The sequence below is a fragment of the Squalius cephalus genome (genome assembly GCF_949319135.1).
Source record: "Squalius cephalus genome assembly, chromosome: 3".
Lineage (NCBI taxonomy): Eukaryota > Metazoa > Chordata > Actinopteri > Cypriniformes > Leuciscidae > Squalius > Squalius cephalus.
Genome location: NC_137124.1, coordinates 26,966,360 through 26,992,930, shown reverse-complemented (window position 1 = coordinate 26,992,930; position 26,571 = coordinate 26,966,360). Strand labels below are relative to the sequence as shown.

The 26,571-nt window shown below is 38.0% G+C and overlaps 1 protein-coding gene across 25 annotated transcripts in view; it reads right to left on the bottom strand.

The window, feature by feature from the left end:
- Nucleotides 1-26,571, bottom strand: part of dgkza (diacylglycerol kinase, zeta a) — a 108,018-nt gene that overhangs the window by 12,634 nt on the left and 68,813 nt on the right. For 8 of the 25 annotated variants that reach the window (XM_079865679.1, XM_079865674.1, XM_079865682.1 and 5 more), the window contains 19 exons: nucleotides 26,040-26,111; nucleotides 25,857-25,952; nucleotides 25,662-25,744; nucleotides 24,971-25,031; nucleotides 22,109-22,222; nucleotides 21,786-21,926; nucleotides 21,604-21,682; nucleotides 21,411-21,466; nucleotides 20,587-20,649; nucleotides 20,195-20,268; nucleotides 19,881-19,992; nucleotides 19,591-19,790; nucleotides 18,379-18,482; nucleotides 16,065-16,144; nucleotides 12,482-12,551; nucleotides 9,509-9,549; nucleotides 9,209-9,405; nucleotides 4,427-4,528; nucleotides 1,892-1,948 (listed from right to left, as the gene is read on the bottom strand). In XM_079865679.1, the coding sequence (XP_079721805.1) occupies nucleotides 1,892-1,948; nucleotides 4,427-4,528; nucleotides 9,209-9,405; nucleotides 9,509-9,549; nucleotides 12,482-12,551; nucleotides 16,065-16,144; nucleotides 18,379-18,482; nucleotides 19,591-19,790; nucleotides 19,881-19,992; nucleotides 20,195-20,268; nucleotides 20,587-20,649; nucleotides 21,411-21,466; nucleotides 21,604-21,682; nucleotides 21,786-21,926; nucleotides 22,109-22,222; nucleotides 24,971-25,031; nucleotides 25,662-25,744; nucleotides 25,857-25,952; nucleotides 26,040-26,111 (1,802 nt within the window). Of the gene's footprint in view, nucleotides 1-1,891; nucleotides 1,949-4,426; nucleotides 4,529-9,208; nucleotides 9,406-9,508; nucleotides 9,550-12,481; nucleotides 12,552-13,474; nucleotides 13,520-16,064; nucleotides 16,145-18,378; nucleotides 18,483-19,590; nucleotides 19,791-19,880; nucleotides 19,993-20,194; nucleotides 20,269-20,586; nucleotides 20,650-21,410; nucleotides 21,467-21,603; nucleotides 21,683-21,785; nucleotides 21,927-22,108; nucleotides 22,223-24,970; nucleotides 25,032-25,661; nucleotides 25,745-25,856; nucleotides 25,953-26,039; nucleotides 26,112-26,571 lie in introns of all 25 variants that reach the window. The other 17 variants (XM_079865675.1, XM_079865684.1, XM_079865680.1 and 14 more) reach the window with 5 other exon arrangements.

Genomic DNA, 26,571 nt, shown 5'->3' with positions numbered 1-26,571 from the left:
ACTGAGATTTATGAGCAGGAGTCTTTTCTTAAAACAAAAACAGGTCTTAATGAGGGGTGCTTGATGGCCTGTGCTGTGAATAAAATACCAATAAGGAGACTTCAATATAGGAAGGTTCTTAGGGTCAAAGTTCAGCTCACTAGGGGCCAATGAGACTTTGGCAGCATGAGGATCTCAGCTTGATAATGAAGGCTGCGATGCCCCATTAAACTGCCCTCGCTGCTTTTGCGCATCTTTCCTCGTTTGCTTCTCCTCATCAATATAACCTTTATTATGCTCCTTCCAATTTACCATTTGCAGACACCACATTAAAGATGGTTAATTAAGCCTGCACAGGAAACAAGGGTTAATCTCTCTTGCGCGCTCTTGTTTCCTCCTGTTGTTAATTGCTTTGAGTATCAGTGTTCAGATGTGAATCTGCCTCAGAATGCGATCTCCTCATGGGCCCAGCTATAATTCCATTACAGAGGAAAACACAAATCCCTCATTTATGTATGACAGAAAAACAACATAAAACATGTATCAATTCATTACGGCTCTCATTCAAAGTTAAACCAACGACAACAGAAACCTAATCAATTTCCTTGGTAGACAGAGATACAGATGCTAGTTTAATCAAACTTTAAAGCATCTTAAGCTGATCTGAGGTATTGATGAGATGTAGAATATGGGCAACAGAAGAGATAGTGCTGTATAAGAACAGATTGGTGAGGTTTTAAGGCTGACACAATTTAAACAAGCTGTCTTTGTGCTTGTCTATACTATGCTGAAGCCATCTCTTAAAGAGCAGTTCACCAAAGAATGAGAATTCTGTCATTTACTCACACTAATGTCATACCAACCCTTTATGACTTTTCATCTGGTGACCATTTGGTTTGATTCAACAACGTTAATCACCACTTTTTTTTTTCAATTGTATGAACACTGTTCAAACTATCTTCTTTCATACTTCACAGAAGAAAATTTCATACAGGTTTGAAATTATATGAGGGTGAGTAAGTGATCTAAAGATTTTCATTTTTGGGTGAATTATCTTTAAGATGGGCCACTCAAAAGCCATATTCCGTTGTCAGTGCTTTGCCATATAGCGTAACTGCTCCTCTGGTGACCTGAGTTTGATTCCTGGCTCTTGGTCCTTTGTCAAACCCATTTCACCCGTGCCACAAAAATACCAAAATACAACTTAAAAAAAAAAAAAAAACTGCCAAAAAACTTTTTTTTTAAACTGAACTTCATTTAACTTGACACTACATCTTAAAAATGGGGTGCTCATGCAAGATGCTAAAAAAGCAGTGAGACGTGCCACAATGGTCAAAGATGTCAGTTTAGCAGATGATTACATGGAAAACCAAAAAGCAGCACACTGGAACACAAAAAGGCATTCTGTGTGACTCTGCCCTTAGTCTTAAAGCAAACAGCAGTTAATGGGATGACAGACATCAAACCGGAGAATGCAAGACAAGACAAAACATGAACAAACCAGACTAGAAATGCCTATACTGGACCAGAACATGGTAAATTACTACTCTTTGCTCCACAGAACTTTGTGTGTACTTGTGTGCAATTGTGTCTGTTCTGCCCTCTAAAGTCATGTTAACAGAGACAGCAGGGCCTAATAAGGAACAGAACAGGCTGGTAAAAATAATAATCAGCAACAGAAATGGTGTGGTCCTGCTGTGCTGGATTTAATTTCCTCATTGCAGCAATGACACATAGTTCACATAAAGAAGAGCCACCGGCTGCCAGAAACTATCCCGACTGGGATTAAAAGAGTAGAGCAGCTCTTTGAACCCTTCAACACTAACATCTATAGTAGCTCTGAGAAGAAACAACTGACAGGGTACAGAGAAGGGAGGAATACAGAAACGTAGTCTGTAAAGCTTTGTCTCACCTGCTGGTAGGTTTGAAATCGGCTGCTGTTGTATTTGAGCGATGAACACCCCCCACCCTTCAAAACAACAAAAGAATTAAACAAAAAACAACATAAATAAATGGGAATGTAAGATAAAATAATGAAGACATTACCATAAACAATAATCTTTTGACATAACAGTGATACAGTACAAACTACATTTGCATTTCCCAAAGGAAATGGCAGCAAAGAAAAGTAGCATAGGGTTCTGCATACTGTAAATAAAATGCTGCATTAGAGCTGCTTTGTCATTTTCGTGACACTGAGCAAGCATATTGTTTTATGTTGGCTGCAAACAATTCACACATGATCACTGTGTATTGTTAAATTGGCTAGACATTGTTAAATATATACAAGAGAAAAGTGCAAATCAAAATTCAGCATGCAAATAAATGTAAAAGAAAAAAGACCAAATGAATTCAGTATTAAAATATTGTGGTAACGTCATTGCTGCTGTGGCATTTTAAACAATCAACAGTCAATGGAACATTTTCAAACTTACAATAAGTAAACTGTAGAACAAACCCTAATCAGAATGTTATACAGTACAGTACAGTACATGGCATGGAAAACATTGAAACTAATAAATAAATACATATAAGAACACACATAAAAGAAAATAATAACAAGGAGAAAAAAAAAAAAAAAATCAAAGAACTGAGGATTTGTGCATTGTGCGTTTGAGTTGGTGTGACATTTTGAGGACATCAAGCATGTGCATGTGATGTAATCCAGACACATTTCTCCATTAAAACTAGGGGTGGTTCTATTATCTCTTTTCTGGACAGATATTCCTCCCCTCAGGCAGGGCTGTGGCCCGGACCCCACTGGAGCGCATCAGTTCATGGTCAACACAAATGTTACATAATGGATCACAGACACTGGAGTTTCCTTTACAGAGATATTATTGACCCTAGGAGAAACGTAATAGGACCCAAAGAGCCCATCATTTAGGAACACAAAGGAGCGTGTGAGTCCAGGACAGCCCTCTGTGCTTTACAGAGCTGATTTCACACAAGAGCGAGATTTGTGATTGTGGTTTCTGACTAGAGAGCAGTCAGGCAGTGATATGCCTTACGTCTTCTGTGCAGTGAAAGCTAACAGTTCATGGCCAGCAGCTTTCTTGCATTTTTATCAGTGTAATATCTCTTGGCCAGTATCCAGTATTTCATTATAATGTCTGGGATCCTGTAGAGAATCTAACAGAAAACCTTTCTCATCCTCTCCAATCGCACATGCATATTTGTACACACACATTTACATGAAGCAGAGCCAAATATCTTTCTGTCCTGCAGTGTAACATGAGGGATAGTTGATTCATAAACCACTTCCAAATCAATCATGAAAATAAGTCATTGCAAAAACTATCACTTCTGGAGACTTCTGCCTGACAAACATCTCCTGCAATAAATATATATTATAATTTATATTTTTATAAAAAATAAGCAGGAATAAAGACTTATTACAAGCAAACATAAAAAATATTCCATGTATTCAATGTAAGCTTCATGTCATGTACAGTATGTGAAATATGGAGTCCTCATGAAATGCTCATGGGGAACTATTAAATGCATCCTTAAAAAAACCTTCATGAAAACCCTTTGGACTCTCTCTCTCTCTCTCTCTCTCTCTCTCTCTCTCTGACACAGAGTACAAGGAAAATGCAAAATGCATTTCTGCACAGTAATGAGATGTCATACTTTTCACAAAAATGCCTGGTGGCCACAGTTGCACACGAGCAAACACATTTACACTTATTTTACCCTTATAGAGGGGAGTGAATGCAATACTTTACAAATTAAAGGTATTTCAACCATCGTTTTATTCGGAACGCAGGCTAAGAGATATGATTATTCATTAGAAATGAATTATAAAATCTAGCATTTGAGCTAAAAACAAAATATAGTCAAACTAATGTAGTAAAAAGGATGGTACTGACTCTGGCTGGATGAGCTACAATGGAAAGATTTTAAACGTTTCTAAATGTTTTAAAATGACTAATATACACACACATTGCTCTGCAGTCATAAACAACTATTAACGGCAAGTTCTTCCACATTTCGACTTGTTTGGGACACATTTGCTTTAAAATTTGTATGTAAATGTTAAAGTAAATAACATAAAGCAGTTCTAAATATATCTACCCCTGTATAAACACTGCAGATATTTCATACTGCCGAGCCCTACAGAATGTATATATTATCAATAAACCATCAAGCCCCACTAAAAGAGAAATGAGAATAGAGGAGTCAGCTCACTTTTGCTACAATTAAGATTAGCTAGAGAGGGTATCTTTCACAGAACAACTTGAGATTCACAGATCAGCATCTTTCATAACTATCACAGAACTCAATACTATGCTTAGGGCCATACAAATGCAAATCAGGAAGAACTTTATAAGCCTGGAAAAGAAAAAAAGTACACTTTTGTGTGTGACAGCAAGCTTGATCCATGTGGCTGTAGTTTGAGAGATGTGTTCTGGAGGAGCATAAACGTTCTTTCTGTAGCTCTTACCTGCTGAGAGCTGCTTTGGTTGATCTGAGCGAGTCACTGTGTGCAAGTGCTTCTGCCACAGAACTGTCACTGGAAACACGCTTCCTTTGGAGCTCTGCAGCCCTGAGGAAACAAAGACAGAGACACACACAGATACATTATCAAGAGGAATATATGGTACTATAACAGCAGGGCAGTCATTATATCTGCAGCCAACAAAAACAAATGCTATGGTCCAGCTGCTAACCAATCAAAATTATCTGTGTGCTTGTTCTTTAAGGCTTGGAAGGCTTTGCAGTATAAAAATAATAAAATAAGTAACATGCAAAGACCCACAATTACAGTCTGGTTAATACAAAACACACCTAATAGATGAGGAATATCCTAAAAAAAAATATAGAAGTAGGTTTAGATGCATATTGTTTGTGTTTTTAGTATATATTATAATAATAGTATGTGAGAGAAAGGAAAAGGAAGAGATGAAGGTGGAGACAGAGAGACAGAGTAAGATAGAGACACTATCCTTTGATCTCCACTAGTGCATGTATCACCCTGCAGCAGTCTGATCTCATTTGGTGGAAAAGCATAACCGGTGGAAAAACATTACGAAGACAAGAGAGAGTGAAATGAGAGAGAGAGAGAGAGAGAGAGAGAGACAACATTTCTAGAGACTCAAAAAGACAATGCTTTCTGTCACTTTCTGTTCACCCACAGTTCACCCAGGCAAACTCAGCACATAACACCACAAAGATAAATCACCACAAAGGCTAATTACCTCTTTTTATTAATTTAATATTCCTTTCATGAGCGATTCTGTGTGATACTGAATTGAACAATAGCATGTTCAATGTTGGCTAGGCGAGAGATCGTTATTTCATGCCCAAGGGAGTTAAGGGATGTAATAATGCCTGCCAAACGCATCAACAGCCGTACGCCTGTGTGACTGATTGCGTATGTGCAACTAACCACAAATCAGGAATAGAAAAGTTGCCGAAAAATTTAATCCAGAACAAAAAGTACCACTGATTGTTTGTTAAACAGGGTTCCCACACCTTGGTTACCTTTAAATTCAAGAACCTTTCAAGGACTTTCCAGGTCCAATACCCTTAAATTCAAGGACTTAATGTGGGGACACATTTGTTGTGTTCAACAACAAACGTTGAGGTGCCATCGTAGTAGTTTTGTGTATGCATAGGCCATGAAGTGTTGATGAAATAACACTTTAATCCGACCGGAGGGTATAATGTGGATTTTTTTCTAGAAAACTTCTTGCACAAAATAAATTCAAGAACTTTCAAGGACCTGTATCTATGTATGTTTATTTTCCAAAATTTTCCAGGGCCTCGACTTTTTTTCTTTTTTTCTTTCAGATTTACAAACTTTCAAGGATTTCAAGGACCCATGGGGACCCTGGTTAAAGTGAAACATCCAAATAAAAGGAAGACAAAACTGGAAAGAGAAAAGGAGGATGAGCTGAGGAAAAAGCAGATTAAATTACAAGAAGATGAGACAAAGTTCTCTGAAAGACTCTTTCGGTTTCGCAAACATGTCATTAAAACTGCAGAAACTATATTTAAGTATCGACAAGGAAGAAACAAATCCAAGCCTCTTGCAATAACAGACAAAGCGAATGGACAATGATATCTGAAATCGTTTATAGTGCTGTTTTTAAACATTTTACAAGAAAAGAACCCAGATATATTTATAAATGTATAAAAGAAAAACAGAATGTCAGCATTTTGTAGCTTTGTGTGCTTGTGGTGCTTCTAACACAACAGATATAAAAAAACAACACACAATTATCAAGCTAAACAAGACTAATTAAAGAAAGCCTCAGCTTTGATGTGAAATACCCAGGTGGCTTAGAGTGAACCCGAGAAAAAGGGTGAGAGAAAAGGTAGTGTTTGAATCATTAAGGCTGACAAATGACACATTTACTGCAAATTCAAAGTAAAAGAAAGACTTTCTGAAGTTCAAATACAGAGAGATAAAGAACATATCAGTACATCTCAAGCATCCACGGCCCCTAAAGTCAAAAGGCTGACTGTTATCTCACAATCACAGCACAGCACACATGACAGAAGCAGCATCAGGACTGAAAGTGCTCTGAGGGTTCACTCAATGTTTTCCACTGGGAGCCATAAACAATAGCTCCTATCCGTTGGGTTATACAATGACATACATGACATAATCAGAAGAGAGTTATGCCCAGCGAGCGACTTCTCTGTGTTTCAACCAGACAAGATTCAAACAGCTGGGGGATGCAGGAGGGCAATGATCATTATACAAAATTCACAGAGATAACTATTCAATAACTCTGATCAATCAATACACTATTGTCTCTTTCTGACCAGCATGAGCTAAATAAATGAATAGATTTATTAGCAAATATCAGATAATTGCTAAGATTTTTTGTTTAAAAAAAAAGAGGAAAAAAAAGTATCTTATGCACAACAAGGCACAAATTTGTGCCTCAAAAATACAGTAAAACAGTACTATTGTGAAATATTAATAAATAACTTTTACCAGCCGTGCTACATTCCCCAAGTATCAGACTTTATCTGACCCCAAACTTTTGAACGGATGTATAATGTTACAAAATATTTGTATTTTAAATAAATGCTGTTCTTTTTAACTTTTTATTCATCAAAGTATCCTGAAAAAAGTATCACAGGTTATAACATTAAGCAGCACAACGGTTTCCAACATTGATAATAAATCGGCATATTAGAACTTTTGACTGGTACTGTATATATAGGGCAATATACATACATGGATTGTGTGTATATATTAGGGTGACCATACTGTACGTCCTGTTTTTCTAGGACATGTCTGTCCAGGATTTCGAGATCGCCCAAAATGTCCGGGATTTGGCTTTTGCTTTCTACAGTCACCATTCATTATGTGTACATTATTACATTATTTGACACTGACATGTACGTGCCAGCTTTGCAGGTCATGCATTCTGCTTCACACGGATCCCGACCGAGGCGAAAACACAGGAATTTTCTTAGCAATGCTAAAACGCACATCAACCGATCACTTGTTTAGCGTTCATGTAAACACTACATTCAGATTCACCAATTGGAATTAATTCAGTCCTATTTAATCAATAGGTGTGCATGTAAACAACATAAATGGCGACAATAGAAAGCAAAAGCCGAATCCCGGATATTTTGGGCGATCTCGAAATCCCGGCTGGACATGTCCTAGAAAAAGAGGACGTATGGTCACCCTAGTATATATTTATTTTTATGCAATTTCTTCCTGTGATGGCAAAGCTGAATTTTCAGCAGTCATCATTACTCCAGTCTTCAGTGTCACATGATCCTTAAGAAATCATGTTGAAAACCGTTGCGCTGCTTAATATATTTGTGGAAAACATAATACATTCTATTTCCACATAATTTAATAAATAGAACAGAAAGTTCAAAGAGAATTGATTTGAAATCTTAAATCTTTTGTAACAGTATAAATGGCTTTCCTGTCACTTTTGATCAATTTAATGTGTCCTTGCTGAATAAAAGTATTAAATTCTTACCACAAAATCAGCACTAACCGACATTAACCTGACTGGACCAGTAATGGATATTTACGCTGCTCTTTTTTTAGCAGAGCATTCCACTAATGTTAAATAATATTGAATAATATAAAATAAAATATCAAATGCACCCTCCCTACAGACCTTTACATCTACTGAATAGAAATTACATGTGATGATGGACCTTAAGGTATTGATACTGTATTGATTTACACAAGACAATATCAATTGTTTTCATCAAATCTTTATAATTTAATCTTTACAAAAACAGAAAAACGAAATGCACACAAAAAAAAAAATAATCTAAATTACTGTCTGTATTCTCTTTCTCTGTCTTGAGCTCTCTTACCCCCTCCAAACACAAACACACACACGCACACAGGAGATTAACAGGAGCTGCGGTGCTGTATGACTTTTTCAGGCAGCTATAAATAGAGGATCGGATCAAGCTCTGCGCTGCAGGAAACGCTCTGTTTTATTCACTCTGTACTACACAATTATACACACACGCACAATCTCACAATCACATTATCATTCCCATATGCAAACATGCATAGACATTCATGTACAGTATAAACCTGCCTACACGTGTGTATGTTTACTGTATATTAAAAGCATTTCAGAAGTAATAACTAACTACTGTATTAAGTGCCCTAGGTGGATGTTAAACATACAGTTCTCAGTACTTTAGAATTAATGTTGTTAATGTACTGTAGCATTTGTATAAAGCAGCTAAGCTGTAAGAAACACTCTGCCAACAGGCGGCTCGACGCTCTAGCTCTACTGCTCTCTGTTGGCTGAAACTGCTGTCAGCTATCAGCCATCTGAGTAATTAGCTACTGACGATTATGAACATGTCTCCTGTACGAGAGTTCGTGTAAAATAACTAATTCATCAAAACATCATTATAATGAAAGTAAAGTCAAAGATTAGCTTAAAGGGATAGTTCACCCAAAAAGGAAAATGCTGTCATCATTTACTCGTCCTGCTTTATTCCAAACTTGTACAAAGATATTTTGAAGAATGTCTCCTTTGAATTGTTTTTGACCATATAATGGGGTCCCAAAACAAAACTGGACCTGACTGAGACATTTCTCAAAATATCTTCTTGTGTTCCTCAGAATTTCAGTCATACAGATTTGGAACAACATGAGGGTAAGTACATTTTTGGGCGAACTATCCCTCTACATACTGTAATGGCACTGGATACACTGAAACCTTTTCCTCTGTGTTTGTCCATGTCTGTATTTACGGTGTCTCACCTAGGTCCAGGTGAGTTTGGTGGCGAAGAGGAGGATGATGGGAAGGCAAATTTATGTGGATCGGACGAGACATCACCAGAGGAGTCCACCAGGTCTGGCATGCCTGGCGATGTGCTGACCGTCTCTGTGACAACTAGTTCCGGGTCCAAAACAAACAGCTCATCCTGAGAAATCTCAGTCACGTAGTTAAGATGCTCCTGAGGCAGACGGAAAACAAATATGCATAGTTTGTTTGTGGACACTCAAAATTGCTCAATTTTAGCTCAAATTACTCTTAGAGGTATTCTATGGAGGACTCACTTGAGCTCGATCAATCCTGTAGAATCGATCAGCTGTTGTAGCTGTAAACACAAAACATAAATAAAAATCCAAATCAGGCCTCTGATTAGTTACCAGACCTTCAGATCAGGTCTCCAATTACACAACAGTACCCTTCAACGTCTACAGATCAAACACTGGGTTATTTTATCACATGTTGTTACTGCTGCCTATATTTGTCTATTTCTGGGTGTTCTTGCTTATAAATAAATTTCACCTTTTGATTATAGCCTGTGTTACTGTAGTCATTCTGTGTTCCCACCCATTTTGGGTTCATTCTAACCAAGCAGTACAGTAATTTTGTCATTTATTTTTTAAATGTTGGGTCAAACATTTAACCTAACCCAGCTGCAGTGTTGGGTAAGTTACTCTAAAAAAGTAATTAACTAGCTACTAATTAAATCTTCAACAGTGCAATTACTCTCTCTAAAAAGTATTGCATTACTTATTACTTTCTAAATCCCATATCAAACTCAACCAGTTAAACAATACAAGGATAGACATGAAACTGCTCTTTTAGTTCTTTCAAATAAATCATACACAATTGCATAAATTATCCTTGAAATTCTTCTTCTCCATATTTAAAGGGAAAAGGTTATATTAAAAACATACATTTTAACATTACATGTTCATTTTAATGTTAAATCCACTATTGTTGTAAATGTTCTATAGTCTTTACAGTATTAAATGCAATTATATCAGAAGTAACTAATTAAATTACAGAAATATTAAAAGTAATCCCGTACTGTATTTTAATTACTTTTCCTTTGAAAAAGTACAGTTATTAATTACTTAGCAATGCATTACACCCAACACTGCTCAGCTGAAAAAAAAAAAAAAAAAAACAGCGCTGGGTTGCCAAAATGACCTAAACTGGGTACTTATATGTAACATAAAATGTTTATGGTCGACACAGGTTCATGACACCCCTTGACAGGGTTGGCTGCAACAGATGTCAGTAAGATGATCTGAACGAATCAGAGGGTGCCACAATCAGGCATGCCAGGTATTTAGACCAATAGTGTTGCTGGATTTGTGAAGGGGTGTGGCACTCCCTTGTGTTGTCTTAATGAGCGTGAAAAGAGATGCTGCTATGGGTCTCACATCTCAGGGAAGCAAATTACTCCCAAAGAGAAAGCACAGGCTGAAAATGCACACATAAACAAATTCCCAAGAGCTTGTCTTCATACCTGTAAATAACATATTTGCTGCCGCAAAAGTAATGAGTGCACATGATTCCTCACGCTTTTGGTGACAATTTCCCCCTCTAATGCTGCCCTGGGGTACACAAATGTGCTATTCCATGATCCATGAAAATGGCATAACACTGCTCTCGGATCAGACTTTCCCCCAGCTTGAACTGAAACTAATTATTTGACAGCAACTTCATAACACTGAGCTGAGATCAGAAGTGCTTCCACAATCACTCTGAAAAGTTTTGACTAATTCTGCGGCTCTCTGCTCTGGTAATAAAGCCCTTGGAAGCTTTTTAGTCTTAAAATGTTTTGCTCTGTGCCAGTGGGAAGAGAGGAAGGAGGGACTGGAAAGAAAGGATGAAAAAAGGGCGGAAAGGGTAGAAAGATGCATGTACTGAACAGGGGATTGTGATGTACTGTCATTTCACTGGTTTGATGTGTAGCAGTTTAGGATCTATGTGAATGTGACTCAACTGTCACAGAGGATTTGTGTATAATGATGACTGACTCCCCATAACTCGAGATACTGTCAAATGAAGTCTGATGGCCCTTTCAACACAATTCGAGTCAATGGTTCAACACACCTCTCAACAAAAAGCGTCACCTCTATGCGAAAAGCAATTTATTTCTATTTATCATTTCTCATAGAATACATAATGTGTACAATTATCTTTTTGCTCCAAAGAGTTACATGCATTGAGGGATCAATAAGGAGATAACTACAAGAATTGGAAAGTGGTCCACATAAAGGTCTGTATGGTGGCAATAATGAGCTAGTAGGATAGTGTTAAACAAACAATAAAAAAACATACCATTCAAAGGATAGAGGTCATTAAAATTTCATTGTTTTTGAAAGAAGTATCATGCTCAACAAGGCTGCATTTATTTAATAGAAAATACAGTTAAAAAGTATTACAATTTAAAATAGTGGTTTTCTATTTGAATATATTTTAAAACAGTGTCACAACTCCAGTCTTCAGAGTCACATGATCATTCAGAAATAATTCTAATATGCTGATTTGGCATTTTAGGAACATGTCTTACATTATTACTGTATTAATTTTGACAACAGTTGTTAATATTTTTGTGGAAACCGCTATACTTTTTTTCTGGATTATTTCATGAATAGAGAGTTCAAAAGAAATTGAAATGCATATCTTAATGCATCCTTGCTGAAAACAAGCATTCATTTCATTTAACAAATCTTACCCTAAACGTTTAACCTCTAATAAATACAGAAATGATTTATGTATGATAATGTATGCCACATGCATGACTGAGTGATGCCTCTTTCAAAAGTTCCTGCTAACCTGCTGGTGTGACTTGGTGAAACACACATACCCACAGAGTTCATCATGTCAGACATGCAGTTAATATGATGCCAACAGCTCCTCTCTCTTTCTCTGTGGCTGTAATTCTCTCCCTCTGACAGTAATCATCCTGGCACTCCTTATTAGTGCTGAAATGTCAGAGTAGATTCTGTTCCTTAGTATGGAGATTCATGACTCTTTCTCTTTTCCTCTTTGGCTCACTTTGATTCTGTCACTGATAAGAGAATATTTTGTTCGTCTGACTCATGGTTTTGAATCTCTGACCTTTCTTTGCCATTTTATTCACAGCAAACACCTACACTTTGTGCACTGATAAACACAACTCCAGCCCACATCCTTGAGGGCCACCATGACACACTTGCTGTTCAGTACCCCATATCTGACTCTCTGAATTCTACCATCCAAACTACTGTGAAAAGAATACTCACAATCGAGAAAGCACCATTTTGGCGACAGCCTCTGAGATGACAAAGCCTTTGATTGGGCCCCGTCACCTTCCTGTGAATGAGAGGAGAAGGAAGTATGGGGTAGGAGGTGGGAAGAGGAGAAAGGTAGATACAGTTCTGATTAGTGTCAGTTTATGCCACTCAAAGCAAATTAACAGCATATGAAAAATGTGAAAGTTCACTATTTTCACCCCCCACACACACAGACCTGTCATCACATCCTGTCACATCAATTCATCTCTTTCCTAAAGCGCCAAACTGCCATTTGAAGATATATGTCATGCAAAGTCAAATACACACTACAAAGACTACACTCACAGAATCCACAAACACACAATAAATACAACACCTGCATGCACCATCACTATAAAGAAAGCTGCCATTCTCAACAGAAGCTAAATGTGATCGAAGGCATCCATCCACACAAAGCACATGGGAGCACTTAGGACCCAGGGGAAATATCCAGGGAACGAAGCTTTGAGCGAGTGGATTTAGCTTAGCAAGCATTTAGTATAAATTGTGCTTATTTGAAGTTTCACCCATAACATCTGCTATGAGTGAATGCTGTACTAATGAGGGTTCTCTTCACGTCTGAAAACAGACTAGTGTCTAGGAGGCGCTAGAGTGCTCTAATCTCAGAAAATGATGCAGGAGATTTCGGATGAATTGCAGAATACTCTGCTTTGAGGATCATGTTAAGCTCTATCTGAAAACAAACTCTCTTGCTTATTTGATCTCTTCTGAGTTTTACGCACTCTCATGGTAAACATGTCTGCCTCCGAGCCTATTTTTAGAGTACACAAATGTGCTGCTGAAGTTTATGTAGTTTGGGTTTGTGCAGGAATGTCCATCAAAATCTGACAGGCCTTAGTACAAACAGAACTCTGTTTGGTTTTCTAGATTCTTTGCCCAGGCTGTATTTCCAGTCTTGTTCCTGAAAGTGCTCCAGGTGTGCCTGTTTTACCTCTCACCCACCTGGAGCACCAGCCGCTGCAGAGATGGGTGACACGACACAAAGTCCTGCAGGAGACCCCATTACATTAGATACATACACACACAAAGCCCATCAGATCAGGCACACAGGCCATCAAGTTTAGATACAAACGCCATCACATAAGATTTCTCTATCATTTAAAGGAACCGTATGTAAGATTGTGGCCAAAACTGGTACTGCAATCACTTTCAAATTACTGTAGAGCGGTGTATCCCCTCCCCCTCCCCCTGACTCGAGGTTGCCAGCTAGGCTGCAGGATCCAGCAGGAACGTAGGCTGCTACAAGGAGCTTCAAATGGCAAGTGACGAGTCCTACACAGTAAGTTTTTTTCTGTTAATTATGTTTATACTTCATGAGAGATGTTTTGCGTATTTCGGATTCATAACGAGGTCTTTTAGGTTTCGTAACGTTAGACATTTTTTATCCGACACGTTTGTAGCTGCAGCTGTGGTAACTAGAGCAAAGCTGGCAACCCGGATGCCGAAACACTACTGACTTCGTGATTAGTAGATAGGTGGAGGGTGGGGCATCAGGCCAAAACACAACATGACAACATCAACATCAGTTGAGGGCTGCAACTTCACTTTTAAATGACAATATCCTGGCCGGACTACTGTTGTCAGTGATATAAGTATTTGAAATGAACATGATTTCTTAATGTCTAGTGACATATCAGGGCCATTTTATGATTAATTGAAATACATTTCTTACATACGGTTCCTTTAAAGTCTCCTTTGCAGTAGATGGACAACAGTATTTCTATGAAAATACCCTCCAGAACATGAATTAATGAGAGAATGTGAATTTGAGACTACTTTTCTTTTTTTTAAGAATACCCTATTCTGCCACAGACACTCACACAACCTTCCTGCCAAAGAATTCATTATGACCCGCTGCACAGTGTGTGTGTGTGTGTGTGTGTGTGTGTGTGTGTGTGTGTGTGTGTGTGTGTGTGTGTGTGTGTGTGTGTGTGTGTGTGTGTGTGTGTGTGCGTGCGTGTGTGTCTGTGTGTGAGAGAGAGAGAGAGATTTCCCCTGCTCTTGCCTTCCATATGATAACAAAATCAAACCTAAATGTATTGTACATATGTCTCTAGACGAAGGCTCTAACTGGTTTGAAATCATTTTGTTTTCCAGCTAAACTAAGTAATTTGTACGACCAATGTTTCTCAATAAGAAAGTATGAATTAAAACAAGGAGAGTATTACATAAACAAATAAGATATTCTATACCAGGAGTCACAACATCAGGGGAAAAAAAACAATGGTAAATACTAAAGGTCACCAAACCAAAAAATGAGCACTGTCACAACAATAAAATATTATACATTTTTTAAAATAGAGGAGAAAACGCTGTACCTTATTTTTAATTGTTGCCATCAAAAACTTTCAAACTACAGTATTTCATTTGCCACTTTGCAGAAACAAGTTACATTAGGCAGATGCTGACATAAATTCAGACTATATTATTACATAAATAATATGAGTTGCAAAAGGACATTGTTTGTCACAATTTGTTTTGTCTATAACTATTGGCTGGAGAGCATGGTATCATCTGAATCCAGGAATGTCAGTTTTCTTATTTCATATGTAGTTGTAATTTAGTATTTTGTTAGTATACAATATTATAACACATTTTAATATTTGATTTTTGGGTAACACTCATACACTTTTTGTTAACATTGGTTAACGCTTTAGGTATCATGAACTAACAATGAATATGATATTTAATAATAAACCTTCATGAATAAACAATATATATGTATAATTCAAAGCGATAGTACATCCAAAAATGCAAATTGAACATAATCTCTCAGCTTAGAGACTTATTTAAAAACATTAAAAATCTTAAAGATCCCAAACTTTTGAATGGCAGTTTTGAATTTGCAAAGCGAAATAAAATGGACCGAAAATTGCCTGTTGAATATTATAGGTTGCATTTTTAAACAGTTTGAATATTTTGGAAGTGAAATATGAAAGGTGAATATGGATTATTGAATTTTTAATAATGAAAATATGTTTGAAATGTTTTGAATTGAAATATTCACAGCTTAAATACTCAACCATGTTGAATTTCAGCCCATAAAAATGCAAGCCCTAAAAATACAATGCATTAAAATGCAAGCATGGTTAATGCAATGCCTTTTTTTTCCAAGTAGTGCAATTCAACTGGCTTTTTTGTTTCAAAAACATTTGGCATTATTTTACTTCCATAACTATCCCTTTAACATTAATCTTGATTAAGAAATGCTGTAAAAACTGCTGTTCATTGATTTCTTAATACTTCTTTTGTTAACTTTTGTTAATGAAGGTGTTGCTGATTTTTCTTTCCTATTGTACAATAAACAATTTTGATACTGTGTCGCCACTACAATCTAGGTCCTAAAGGACAAACCAGTTGAGTACCACTGTTCTGTATCTGTAGTGCAGTGTAACTTCTCCCTCCTTATATTCTGAGTGTTCCCATCATTAATCAAACTCAAACACCTCTCTCCTCTTTACTCTTTCCCTGTCCTCTTCATTTCTCACTTTTACCCCACTCCATCTGTTAACCCCACCCTCTCATTTTTTACCTCCTGTAGTCTCTCGATGTGAGCTCGGCAGGTTTCCAAATCACTGTCTCCCGGGACAACGATGAGGCCCAGCGGAATTGCTGCAGTAAGGATGGAAAGAGACGAAAAAAGAAGTTAGAACGAGCGATGAGGAGAAGAAACAGAATCTTTCCATCACTCTTACAGTAACAGTCTGCTGTGTGTTGTGAAAAACTTGTCCCACATTTTCCTCTCAGGAGATATACTGATCAGAAATGGAAGAAAGAGTAAAAATAAAAGAAAGACTTTTCTAAAATCATTTAAGGTATACGCTAATTCATCTCTATCTTTGTGGATATATATTTAAGCAGAAGAGTTGATGAATATGATTTATGGCAGTTGTATGAAACATGCACTGGCTCAGACTCAATCAAACTCAAACTAATCCACAGAATCCTCATGAAACAAGGTCAGACAGTAATAGGACATGATGGGGAGGATGTGGCAATTTTGTCTGCCCTAGAGTCTAAACCACTGAAGGCGTTTTGTGGACACATGGCTGCAGGCTTGTACAGTATGTGTCATTGAGAGAATATGATGAAATATGATGTTTGTGCAGTGGTTGCTGTGGGTACATGCGTCCTCTCATGCATATGGACATTCTCAAGTCTAAGTCACTTTAGAGGAAAAGGGTGAAAGGCATAGAACCTGCACTGAAATCCCAACTGTAGCATGACACGCTCAATCACGTTATGGAAGTGCAGTGGTGTACTTTGAAGGCTGGAGGAGCAGTAGCCATGTCCTACCCTGAGCTGAGTCTCACAGGCTTCAGAGAGGTAAGGTAATATTTCTAAATTAAATGAGCATTCTCAAGAGGACGGCAAATTTCTCTGACAAAGTGGGGAGTGAGGGAGTGAGAGAGAGAGAGAGAGAGAGAGAGACAGAGAGAGAGAGAGAAAACGACAAGGGAAACAGGAAGAAATGAGCACAGAGAGAGAGAGAGTAGCGAGATATGGGAGAAGTCTCTTCCATTGAGGAATGTTGGGTTGCTTAGCAACATCTGAACAGTCGTTTCTCAAATTCAATTCAGGTTTGTTCTCCGCTCTCTCTCTTTCTGTTGAGTTGGTGGTATTGTCAACGCTTTTCAGAAGAGTTTTATAAAATACTTTATAAAATGTCACATGAACATCATGCCAGAGAAATCAGACTAACAGGCCTAAATAAAGTGTTTGTAGTATGGCTTCAACCAGCATTTATACATGTTACTCACACTACAATTGGTCTTGACATAGAGTGCTTCTGAAAAAGAGATCTGAGTGATGTGCAATGCATATTCAATAGTTCAATTATCTTATTACGCATGGTGTCATATATACTTCGACAGACAGCTTGATTATATCTGTTCATGAAGACGGACTTACTGTTGCACACACACACAAATATTCTAACGTTCTAACACACTAGCAGAATACAACAAACCTTTCATGTGTTACAGAGTATGGATTTTTGAGAACAGAAATGTGTGGCATTAACATCTCCGATGGATCGGCACAAAATAATCTGTCAAAACACAATAGCAGCATAAAGCTGAATCTGAACGTATTCTCAAAGACCCACTGAATTTCATCAGTACGCACTATAATCACTCACTGTAGTGATGGGACGACACCTAGTGTTGACAAATAGAACTGCAGCTTAACGGGATGGTTCAGTAGCAAAGTACCTAAACATTTAATATCTGACTGTTTAACAACAGAAAACAGTAATATCCAAACAAACATGCTACAAAATAATTTGTACTTTTCAAAAATCTTGCCATTTTGAATCGAAAATATGCTATAATTTATGTTGAATGTGATGAAACAAAGAGCTTATTGCACTTTCTACATATTAGGCATACGAACGTGTGCATATTTTAAAGTCACCATAAAATCAAAATTGACAATTCTTTTTTAATGCAATTTTGCACCATTTGTTGCAAATGATTTATCCATGCATAATCTTTAATCAAAATAACTTGTAGTGACATCTCTTCTCTGATGATGTGTTCACTGGTGCGAGGGCGGAACATCCTGTCACTCACATGACATTGCAGCAATAGCAAACCACAACTATCCAATGATCCAATCAATTCCAGAGGGACAAAATCAAGTCCTGCTCTGCAGGTTTTCTTGTTCAAGAAGCTGTTTCACTTGGATATCCATCACAATAGGGAAGAAAATACTATTGCCACTTCCGTTTCACGCCGATTTTTTAAATAAAATATTATTTGCAAATAGTTCAAATTGATTACTATACAACTAAAATCATCAGTACATTTGCTGAACTGAAATGTTAATATGTGTTTCATACTCACAAGCTTCTTTGAGTTTCTCCTTGTCATAGTGCAGAGCTTCATAATCATGCATGCTTATACGGCTCACTCTGATCCGTAACCGTTCTGGAAATGGTTGCTGGCTACTGAATGGAAAAAGATTGCAGTTAGAACAATCATACAAACAAAGGATGTACAGCACAAATTGAGGCTTTCAAGAACAGATGCATGTAATAGAGTACGTTGGCTGTCTGCACTGTATGCACTGTTTTGGCTAAGTACAGTGTCTTGAACTTCAATAAATGGCATTGCTGTCGCCACACTTATTAAATCTGTCTCCACTTCAGATATTTAGCTTTTTAACAGTGGTTTCATTATGGGCATATCTGCTGTCAATACAATGCATTCACCTCGAAGAGAGAGCGATTATCTAATTTCAGCAGGACTAAGCAAGATTGTCTGTCCTAAGCAGCCATTTATGAGGGTAATTTATTCACTTCAAGTTTCAAGGAAAAGAAATGAGAATGAGAGAGCGAATAAATCACACTAAATTTTCACACTTTCAGTAACAGCTCAATAGAGAAAGACATCAATCAAGCAGTTTAAATTTCTGCTCACTTGGCTTTTATTAAACAAGCTCACACAAAATACTCAAGTGTGTGTGTGTGTGTGTGTGTGTGTGTTTTGGTGATTTCGCCCCTCTAAAGAGCCATGCTCCTTTAACGCTCATTCTAAAATGGCAGACCGTCTGTTTAATAGCATATGGACAGTAGGGTGTTGCAACATAGCGGTACTGACGATAACCGTGATATTTAAAAATGAAATATTAATATCATTGTTAATACTACAAATATGATAAAATCATAAATAATCCAGCGAATTCAGTGCCAATAACATATTACTATGGTCACGAAAAATCTTTTGAGATGACAGATGAAAACCGAGACACTACCCTCACCCGAGGGGTTTTCAGATTCTGTTAGACACCCTATTTTGCCCGAAGTATCGATCAACAATCAAACTACACTCGTATTTTGAGTGTGATTCATTGACCAAAAAGAGAAAACAAAAAAGTTAAAGATGAATTTGAATGAGAGCATTATTATCTTTTTTATTTCTATAGATAATGCAATTTTATTGTAATAGTGAATTATTTTGTCCCATGACCAGTGTAGTGAAAATATGATATCGCAACAGCCCTAATCTACACACAGAATCCAGGAATGAGTGTGCTGTCACATAAGTTGGACTCACTCATTGAGCAGTGGTATAGATGTGCGTCTCTTGGTTTTCTGCACCATGTTGGCCTGGTTTCGCAAGGAGATGTGAATAACAGATGGCGCTAGTTTGCAAGGCTCCCCATCCACCTGCATGGGGATTGACTTCAAGGTGGTAAGGGTGACTTCACGGCACTGATTTAGCCTCTCACCGTGACCTCCGACCTGCAGCGTGGCCTATATTCACAACAAACAAAGCAGGGAATGTAAATTAACAATGCAACTTTAAAACCTTACTTCAAACTTATCCAATCAGGTGAAACATACCAGTGATGTCATTGTGAATCCAATGACCTCAATGCAGCCATCATCATGACGCTGAGGCTCAAAGTCATGATGCTCACTTGGATTGCCCCATGGCATAGTGCCCGCACAGTACCTGCGATTAACATGCACATCCAAATGTACACGTCACACAAACAAATCCAGAGCTGAGTGACATGTTGAGCAAAGGTAAGAAATGTTTCTTGAGCACCAAATCAGCATACTAGAATGATTTCTGAAGGATCATGTCACACTGAAGACTGGAGTAATGATGCTGAGAATTCAACAAGTTGCAGAAAAAAGATTTTGTGCATTACCTGGGGATATTGAGGAAGACCAGGCATTGCAGCTTCAAATCCTGGACTTTCGAGGTCAAATCTGTGCCGTCACACTATAGAGAATGAGAGAGAGAAGAAAGCAGCATAAACTGAGTAAGTCAGCAGAACAAACCAACAGTCAGCAGAAAAAAGGTTTCAACTCATATTTAGACACACTACCTCTCAATGCTCAAGAGCCCAAAGCCCAAGAGGAAGAAACACAAACAAACAAACAAACAAACAAGCACGCAAATACAGAGACTTTGAGTCGAGCCAAAAAAAAAAAAAAAAAAAAAAAAAAATCACAGCATATTCATTTGCATTTCAAAACACCCTAACATGCACAGATATTTCCTCTCTTGTTCTGCACAAAGGAGTTGTTCTGTACGTACCACCACTTTGATGTGTTTAGCCAGGTCTTTGGAGCTGCCCATCAAGAAATCAGAAAACGCTGTCTGTAGAAAAAGGAAACAATATTTGCATTATTTGTCATCACCAACTCACTGTCATATTTATTTATTTATCTGCTAGCTCCCCGCCCCATAAGCATGCTGTCAAAAAAAACGCGTCTCTGTAGGCAGCCTAGGCTCTGAGATCTGCACACAATAACAATTGGTTTCACCAACCACTCAAAACCAAAATAAATAGTGTTCCAACCAATCACCGACAGGGGGTGGGTGTTGTGAGGTTTGGCGCTCGTGTTCCCCGACTTCGCGTGCAGCCGTGCACGAGCGCCAAACCTCACAACACCCACCAATTGTTATTGTGTGCAGATCTCAGAGCCTAGGCTGCCTACAGAGACGCGGTTTTTTGATGGCCTGCTTATGGGGCGATCAGCTAGCGGATCGTTAGGAAAGATTAGATGAATGTGATCATTTATGTTTGGGCATTTTTTGGGCCTGAAATCGCTGATACAACCTTTAATGTTTCAGCTAACAAAGGGGTTTGCCATTATTATAGTTGTGAAGTAATGGAAGTAGCGAAAAAGCCTTTTTCTGGATGGAGGGAGATCTGAATGCAAGCTTGGAGTTGATTTTAAGAAAGGGGTGGGGCTTAAGTGGACTAAATGATTGGAGAAGTCCAGCATACATTAATAGAAAAAAAGTCTGTCGTTTCACCGGAAGTTTGATTAAGTTTGATTTAAAAATTTTTAAAAATGACATAAATCGAGGAATCATTGCATGCAATCAATCATTTAGAAATGTGTTTCACTTACCCCTGCATAAAACATTTTGTTTCTGAATCGGCTGTTAAATTTCTCAGGGTTGGCCTCTGAGAAATAAGACGACAAACCACCATTAATCTCAATTAATGTACCAATCAATCTGACCTCATAGAAGAAATCCTTTATTCTCACACAAACGCTGTCTGGCAAATTAACAGTCACAGACTAGCGCCTTTACACCAACCTCGAGATTCGTGGAACTCTAAAGTCACATGAGCATCAAACCCAAGGCTGAAGTAATTATTGAACACGTCTAGAGGGAGCTGTGGAACAGAGAAACATCGATCACTCTTCAGCTGCTTACATACTGAAGCAAACCAGTGCTTCTGACTGCATGTACAACAGCACTGCAGGTGAAGCTCTTACCTTGTCCGTAACCTGCTCGTCTCTTTCCTCTGGGCCCGCATCTGGGTTGGGCTTCACAATAAGATTCCATCGATCCAGCTGTACAATATTCCCATCCTCAACGTGAGACAGGATTTTACTCAGAGGTTCATCTGTGTAACCCTACATGCATACGGTTGTACAAGAATTCCCATTCAGCAAACAATGCTTACGAATGGATAGTGAGCAGACTACGCTACATGAATTACATTCAAATTTACTATGGAGGAACATGATAAAGTTGGACTGATTGTTTGGGATAATTGTGTCTGAATGTGCAGATTTCTAACCCAAGTTTCACTCACCCCACCCCAGTTTAGCGTCCTAGCAAGGTCATTTCCTGTGCCCAGAGGAAGTACTGCCACAGCAGGAGAAGGGTTTAGCTGCAGCTGATCAAGAGAGGACAAGATCCAGCCCACCTGAAACAAAGCAGAGAGAGAGAGAGAGAGAGAGAGAGAGAGAGAGAGAGAGAGAGAGAGAGAGAGAGAGAGAGAGAGAGAGAGAGAGAGAGAGATGCATAAAAACTTAATTATAAAATTCATTAATAGTCCCTGTCACACACGCACACAAAAATAGATGATATCTTGTTTTGTACAATCACATCAACTCAGAAAACCACACAAGAAAAAGAACTCAATATGAATATCTGCAGTATTTAACGAAGAAAACCGCAGTTCAGCAGGGTGGAGGACGGGAGGATTTAATCTCCTTATTTCAGTTAGGCTTAAGGCAATATTCCTAAACTTCTCTCTCATGGATCAAAGTCAGTATATGAAATATAGCTGCGTTCAGATCCCTCTTTAACACTCTTAATTACTCACACAAACGGATTATGGAGATGTGACAGCATGGGGTAAACCAGGACACACACATCAGCATTACATGTCAGAAAACTCCTCAAACACATGACTCATCTGAATAGTGTCACAGTATTATGACTCAGGAGAATCATCTCTTCCTCTGCTCACAGTCAGGAAGATAAGACTGCAGTGCCACACCCTGCTGGAGGGGCTCATAATCCTATATAAACCATTCACCAAACATCTACATAAGGGGGTCACAGACTATGTGTTTGCAGATTATTGCCACATAGGCAAGGCAAGGCAAGGCAAGTTTATTTATATAGCACATTTCATACACAATGGCAATTCAAAGTGCTTTACATAGAATAAATTAAAATAATAAAAAAGAAAAAGAAAAGAAAATACATTACAGTACAAACATTCGAATGAACAGTGGCACAGTGCTCATTAATTAAATGCATAGCTAAACAGAAGTGTTTTGAGTCTGGATTTGAATGTGACTACATCTGATCTCCTCTGGAAGCTGGGTCCAGCTGTGGCTGGCATAGTAGCTAAAAGCGGACTCACCATGCTTAGTAGAGTGAACCCTTGGTATTTCTAGCTGATATGATCCTAATGATCTGAGTGATCTGTTGGGTTTATATTCAGTGAGCATATCTGCAATGTATTGAGGTCCTAGGCCATTGAATGATTTATATACCAGTAATAATACTTTAAAATCAATGCTAAATCTAACTGGGAGCCAGTGTAAAGACCTGAGGACTGGTGTGATATGTTCATATTTTCTAGCTCTGCTCAGAATCCTGGCGGCAGCGTTCTGTATGAGCTGCAACTGTCTTATGGTCTTTTTGGGAAGGCCAGTGAGGAGTCCATTACAATAATCCACCCTGCTGGTGATGAAAGCATGAACAAGTTTCTCTAAGTCTTGTCTGGAAACAAAGCATCTAATTCTTGCAATATTTTTCAGATGATAGTATGCTGATTTAGTTATTGCTTTGACACGACTACTGAAACTGAGGTCTGACTCTAGTGTCACACCGAGATTCCTGACTTGATTTTTAGTTGTTTGACCCCTAGAGTGAAGGTATGCGTTCACCTTGAGAACTTCATCTTTGTTTCCAAACGCAATGACTTCAGTTTTGTCTTTGTTTAACCCCACCCAGTTTTCCAGCCTGTCAAGAAGTATGTTGTGATTGACAGTGTCAAATGCAGCACTGAGGTCGAGTAGTACCAGCACTGATAATTTTCCTGAATCAGTATTTAAGCGAATATAGTTTATTATCTTCATGAGTGCTGTCTCTGTGCTGTGGTGCAGTTGGAAACCAGATTGAAAATTGTCAAAGTATCCATTCGAGCTTAAGAATTTGTTCAGCTGATTGAAAACAACTTTTTCAATGATCTTGCCTATGAAAGGAAGATTTGAGATCGGTCTGTAGTTGCTTAATATGGTCTTATCCAGATTGCTCTTTTTCAGGAGGGGCTTGACAACTGCAATTTTCAGGGAGTTTGGAAAACTCCCAGAGAGAAGTGAGGCATTTACCACTTCTAGGAGATCTGCTTCTAAACTGTTTAACACACTTTTGAAAAATGATGTGGGAAGTGTGTCAAGAGCGCAGGTTGATGTTTTAAGGTGCTGTACGGTTTCTTCCGAAATTTTGCCATCAATTTCTTTGAAATCAGACAAAGTTACTACTTTCACAGGTGGTCTGATCTGTCTGACCCCAGCGCAACTCAAGGATGTGCTGATCACCTTTCTGATATTATTGATTTTCTCAGAGAAGAAAGAAGCAAACTCACTGCACTTTCTGTCTGAGAACATTTCACTGGGAATCTGGCTTGGGGGGTTTGTCAGTCTCTCTACAGTAGCAAAAAGAGTGCGTGTGTTGTTTAAATTGCTGTTTATAATATTTGAGAAGAAAGTCTGTATAGCTTTGCCTAGTTCCATATTGAAAGCATGGATGCTGTCTTTGTAGATGTTATAATGGACTACAAGTTTTGTCTTCCGCCACATGCGCTCAGCTTTTCTGCATTGTCTTCTCATATTTTGCACTGTTGTTGAGTTTCTCCAAGGTGCTTTTTGTCTGCCACTCTTCTTCCTGACTTTCACAAGAGCAATATCATCAATTACCCTTTTAACTTTTGAGTTAAAAGAATCAAGGAGAAAATCAACAGAGTCAGCAGATATGCTTGGTGTTAAGGATATAGCCTTCATAAATAGTACACTAGTGTTCTCATTTAAGCATCTCTTCTTGACAGACACAGATCTAGCTTCAATGGCAGGAGAGATCAATATATCAAAGAAAATACAGAAATGATCGGACAGTGCTACATCCTTAATACAGACACACACACACATTCACTCACCGTGCCATCCCCACCACAGGCCAAAATTCTCAAGTTGTGAACTTTGCGATACATCTCCAAGCTAAAAACAAAACACCAATGAACATCCATGTAGAAAATATCACTGTATGATGAAATGTATGACAAAATAATCACAATATATATTTTTGACCAAACCTTGCAGCTGTTTGAAACAAATAAAAATAAATAAAAATAAAACATGTACTGTAGTGTGACCATTAACTGACATCAGCGAACCACAAACAACTTAAAATCTTGAATAGTACTTATAGTACAGTTGTAATTGAAAATATTATACCCCCATTGAAAATCAGGTTTAATGTACAGACTTTCAGCTGTTTGCAATGAACAAATCAAACAAATGTACAAAAAAGGGTGTTCCACTAAGTACTAAAGGTGCTTGGCATGAAGGGGTTGAATAATTTTGAGACTGCAGAAGTCATTAAAAGTTGCATTTTCAGTTGAATTTGGGGAAACCACTTGAAACATTTGTTGTGTTGAGCTATTTCAATTACTTTTGTTGGATTTGTTCATTTCAAACAGCTGAAAGTCTGTACATTTTACCAATAAACCTGATTTGCTATGGGGGTTGAATAATTTTGATTACAACTGTACTGTATTTCAAAGGGGTAACGCTGAGAAAAAAGTTTGGGAAGGCCTGTTGTGAATCATTCCATATGCAGATACTGACCCTTCCTGAGGACCCCCCTGACTGAGATCAAAGACCTGCCGAGGGTTCAGATACCACAGAAAGGACTGGATGATTTTAGCTCCCTGAAAGAGAGAGAGCAGAAGGGAATAGTTCATATAGGTGATTATCATTTTTATGGTTTATTTAATTGTTCATCATCATCATTATTATTGATTTAGAAAGTAATTATAATACCTGGTTTCCTCCACTCTTCGGGTTTACAAACACCAGCAGCGGCTTCATGAGTTGAGAGGGAATAGGTCTCACTATGAAGGGCTTCCATCGAGCCTCCTGGAAAGAGAGAAATAAAGAAATAAAGAGAGGGAGGGAGAGAGAGAAAGAGAAGGGGGGGGGGGGGGCGTATGTTTGTTCTCATACCTCTGCTCCTTTCTTGCTGGATTTGCGTTTGAAAGACGCTCGTTTCTTCTTTTTGCTTGACTTTAGTGAGGACTACGATTGAAAAACAGCACAATAACATTACTAAAAAAGCACTCCACAAGCTCAACACATTCATTAAAAAAAGCATGTTGATGTAAAAAAGAGTTTCTGAGTATTTAAAATATATACAAAACACAGAAGGTTTTATTCTAATTTAGTTCTGAACAGCCATTTAATGCCTTATCTATGTACATTCTGTAGTTTTTTAAACAATCCAGGGAAGACAACAACATTTCTTTAGCAGAACAAAGCTCAAACAATGCTTTTGCCCAAGTAAGTAAGACAATGCTACGTTTTGAAAATTTACAGAACTCCTTAGGGTTTGCACTAGGTGGAATGTATCGTTTTACATGAAATTGAGCCATAGAGATGCTGATTGCCCTGCTTACAGAGCCACCAAATTCATTTATCTAATTCAGTTTGTGGGGTTTTCCCATTTAGTTGGCCATGCAACAACCGTAACAGAGAAGTA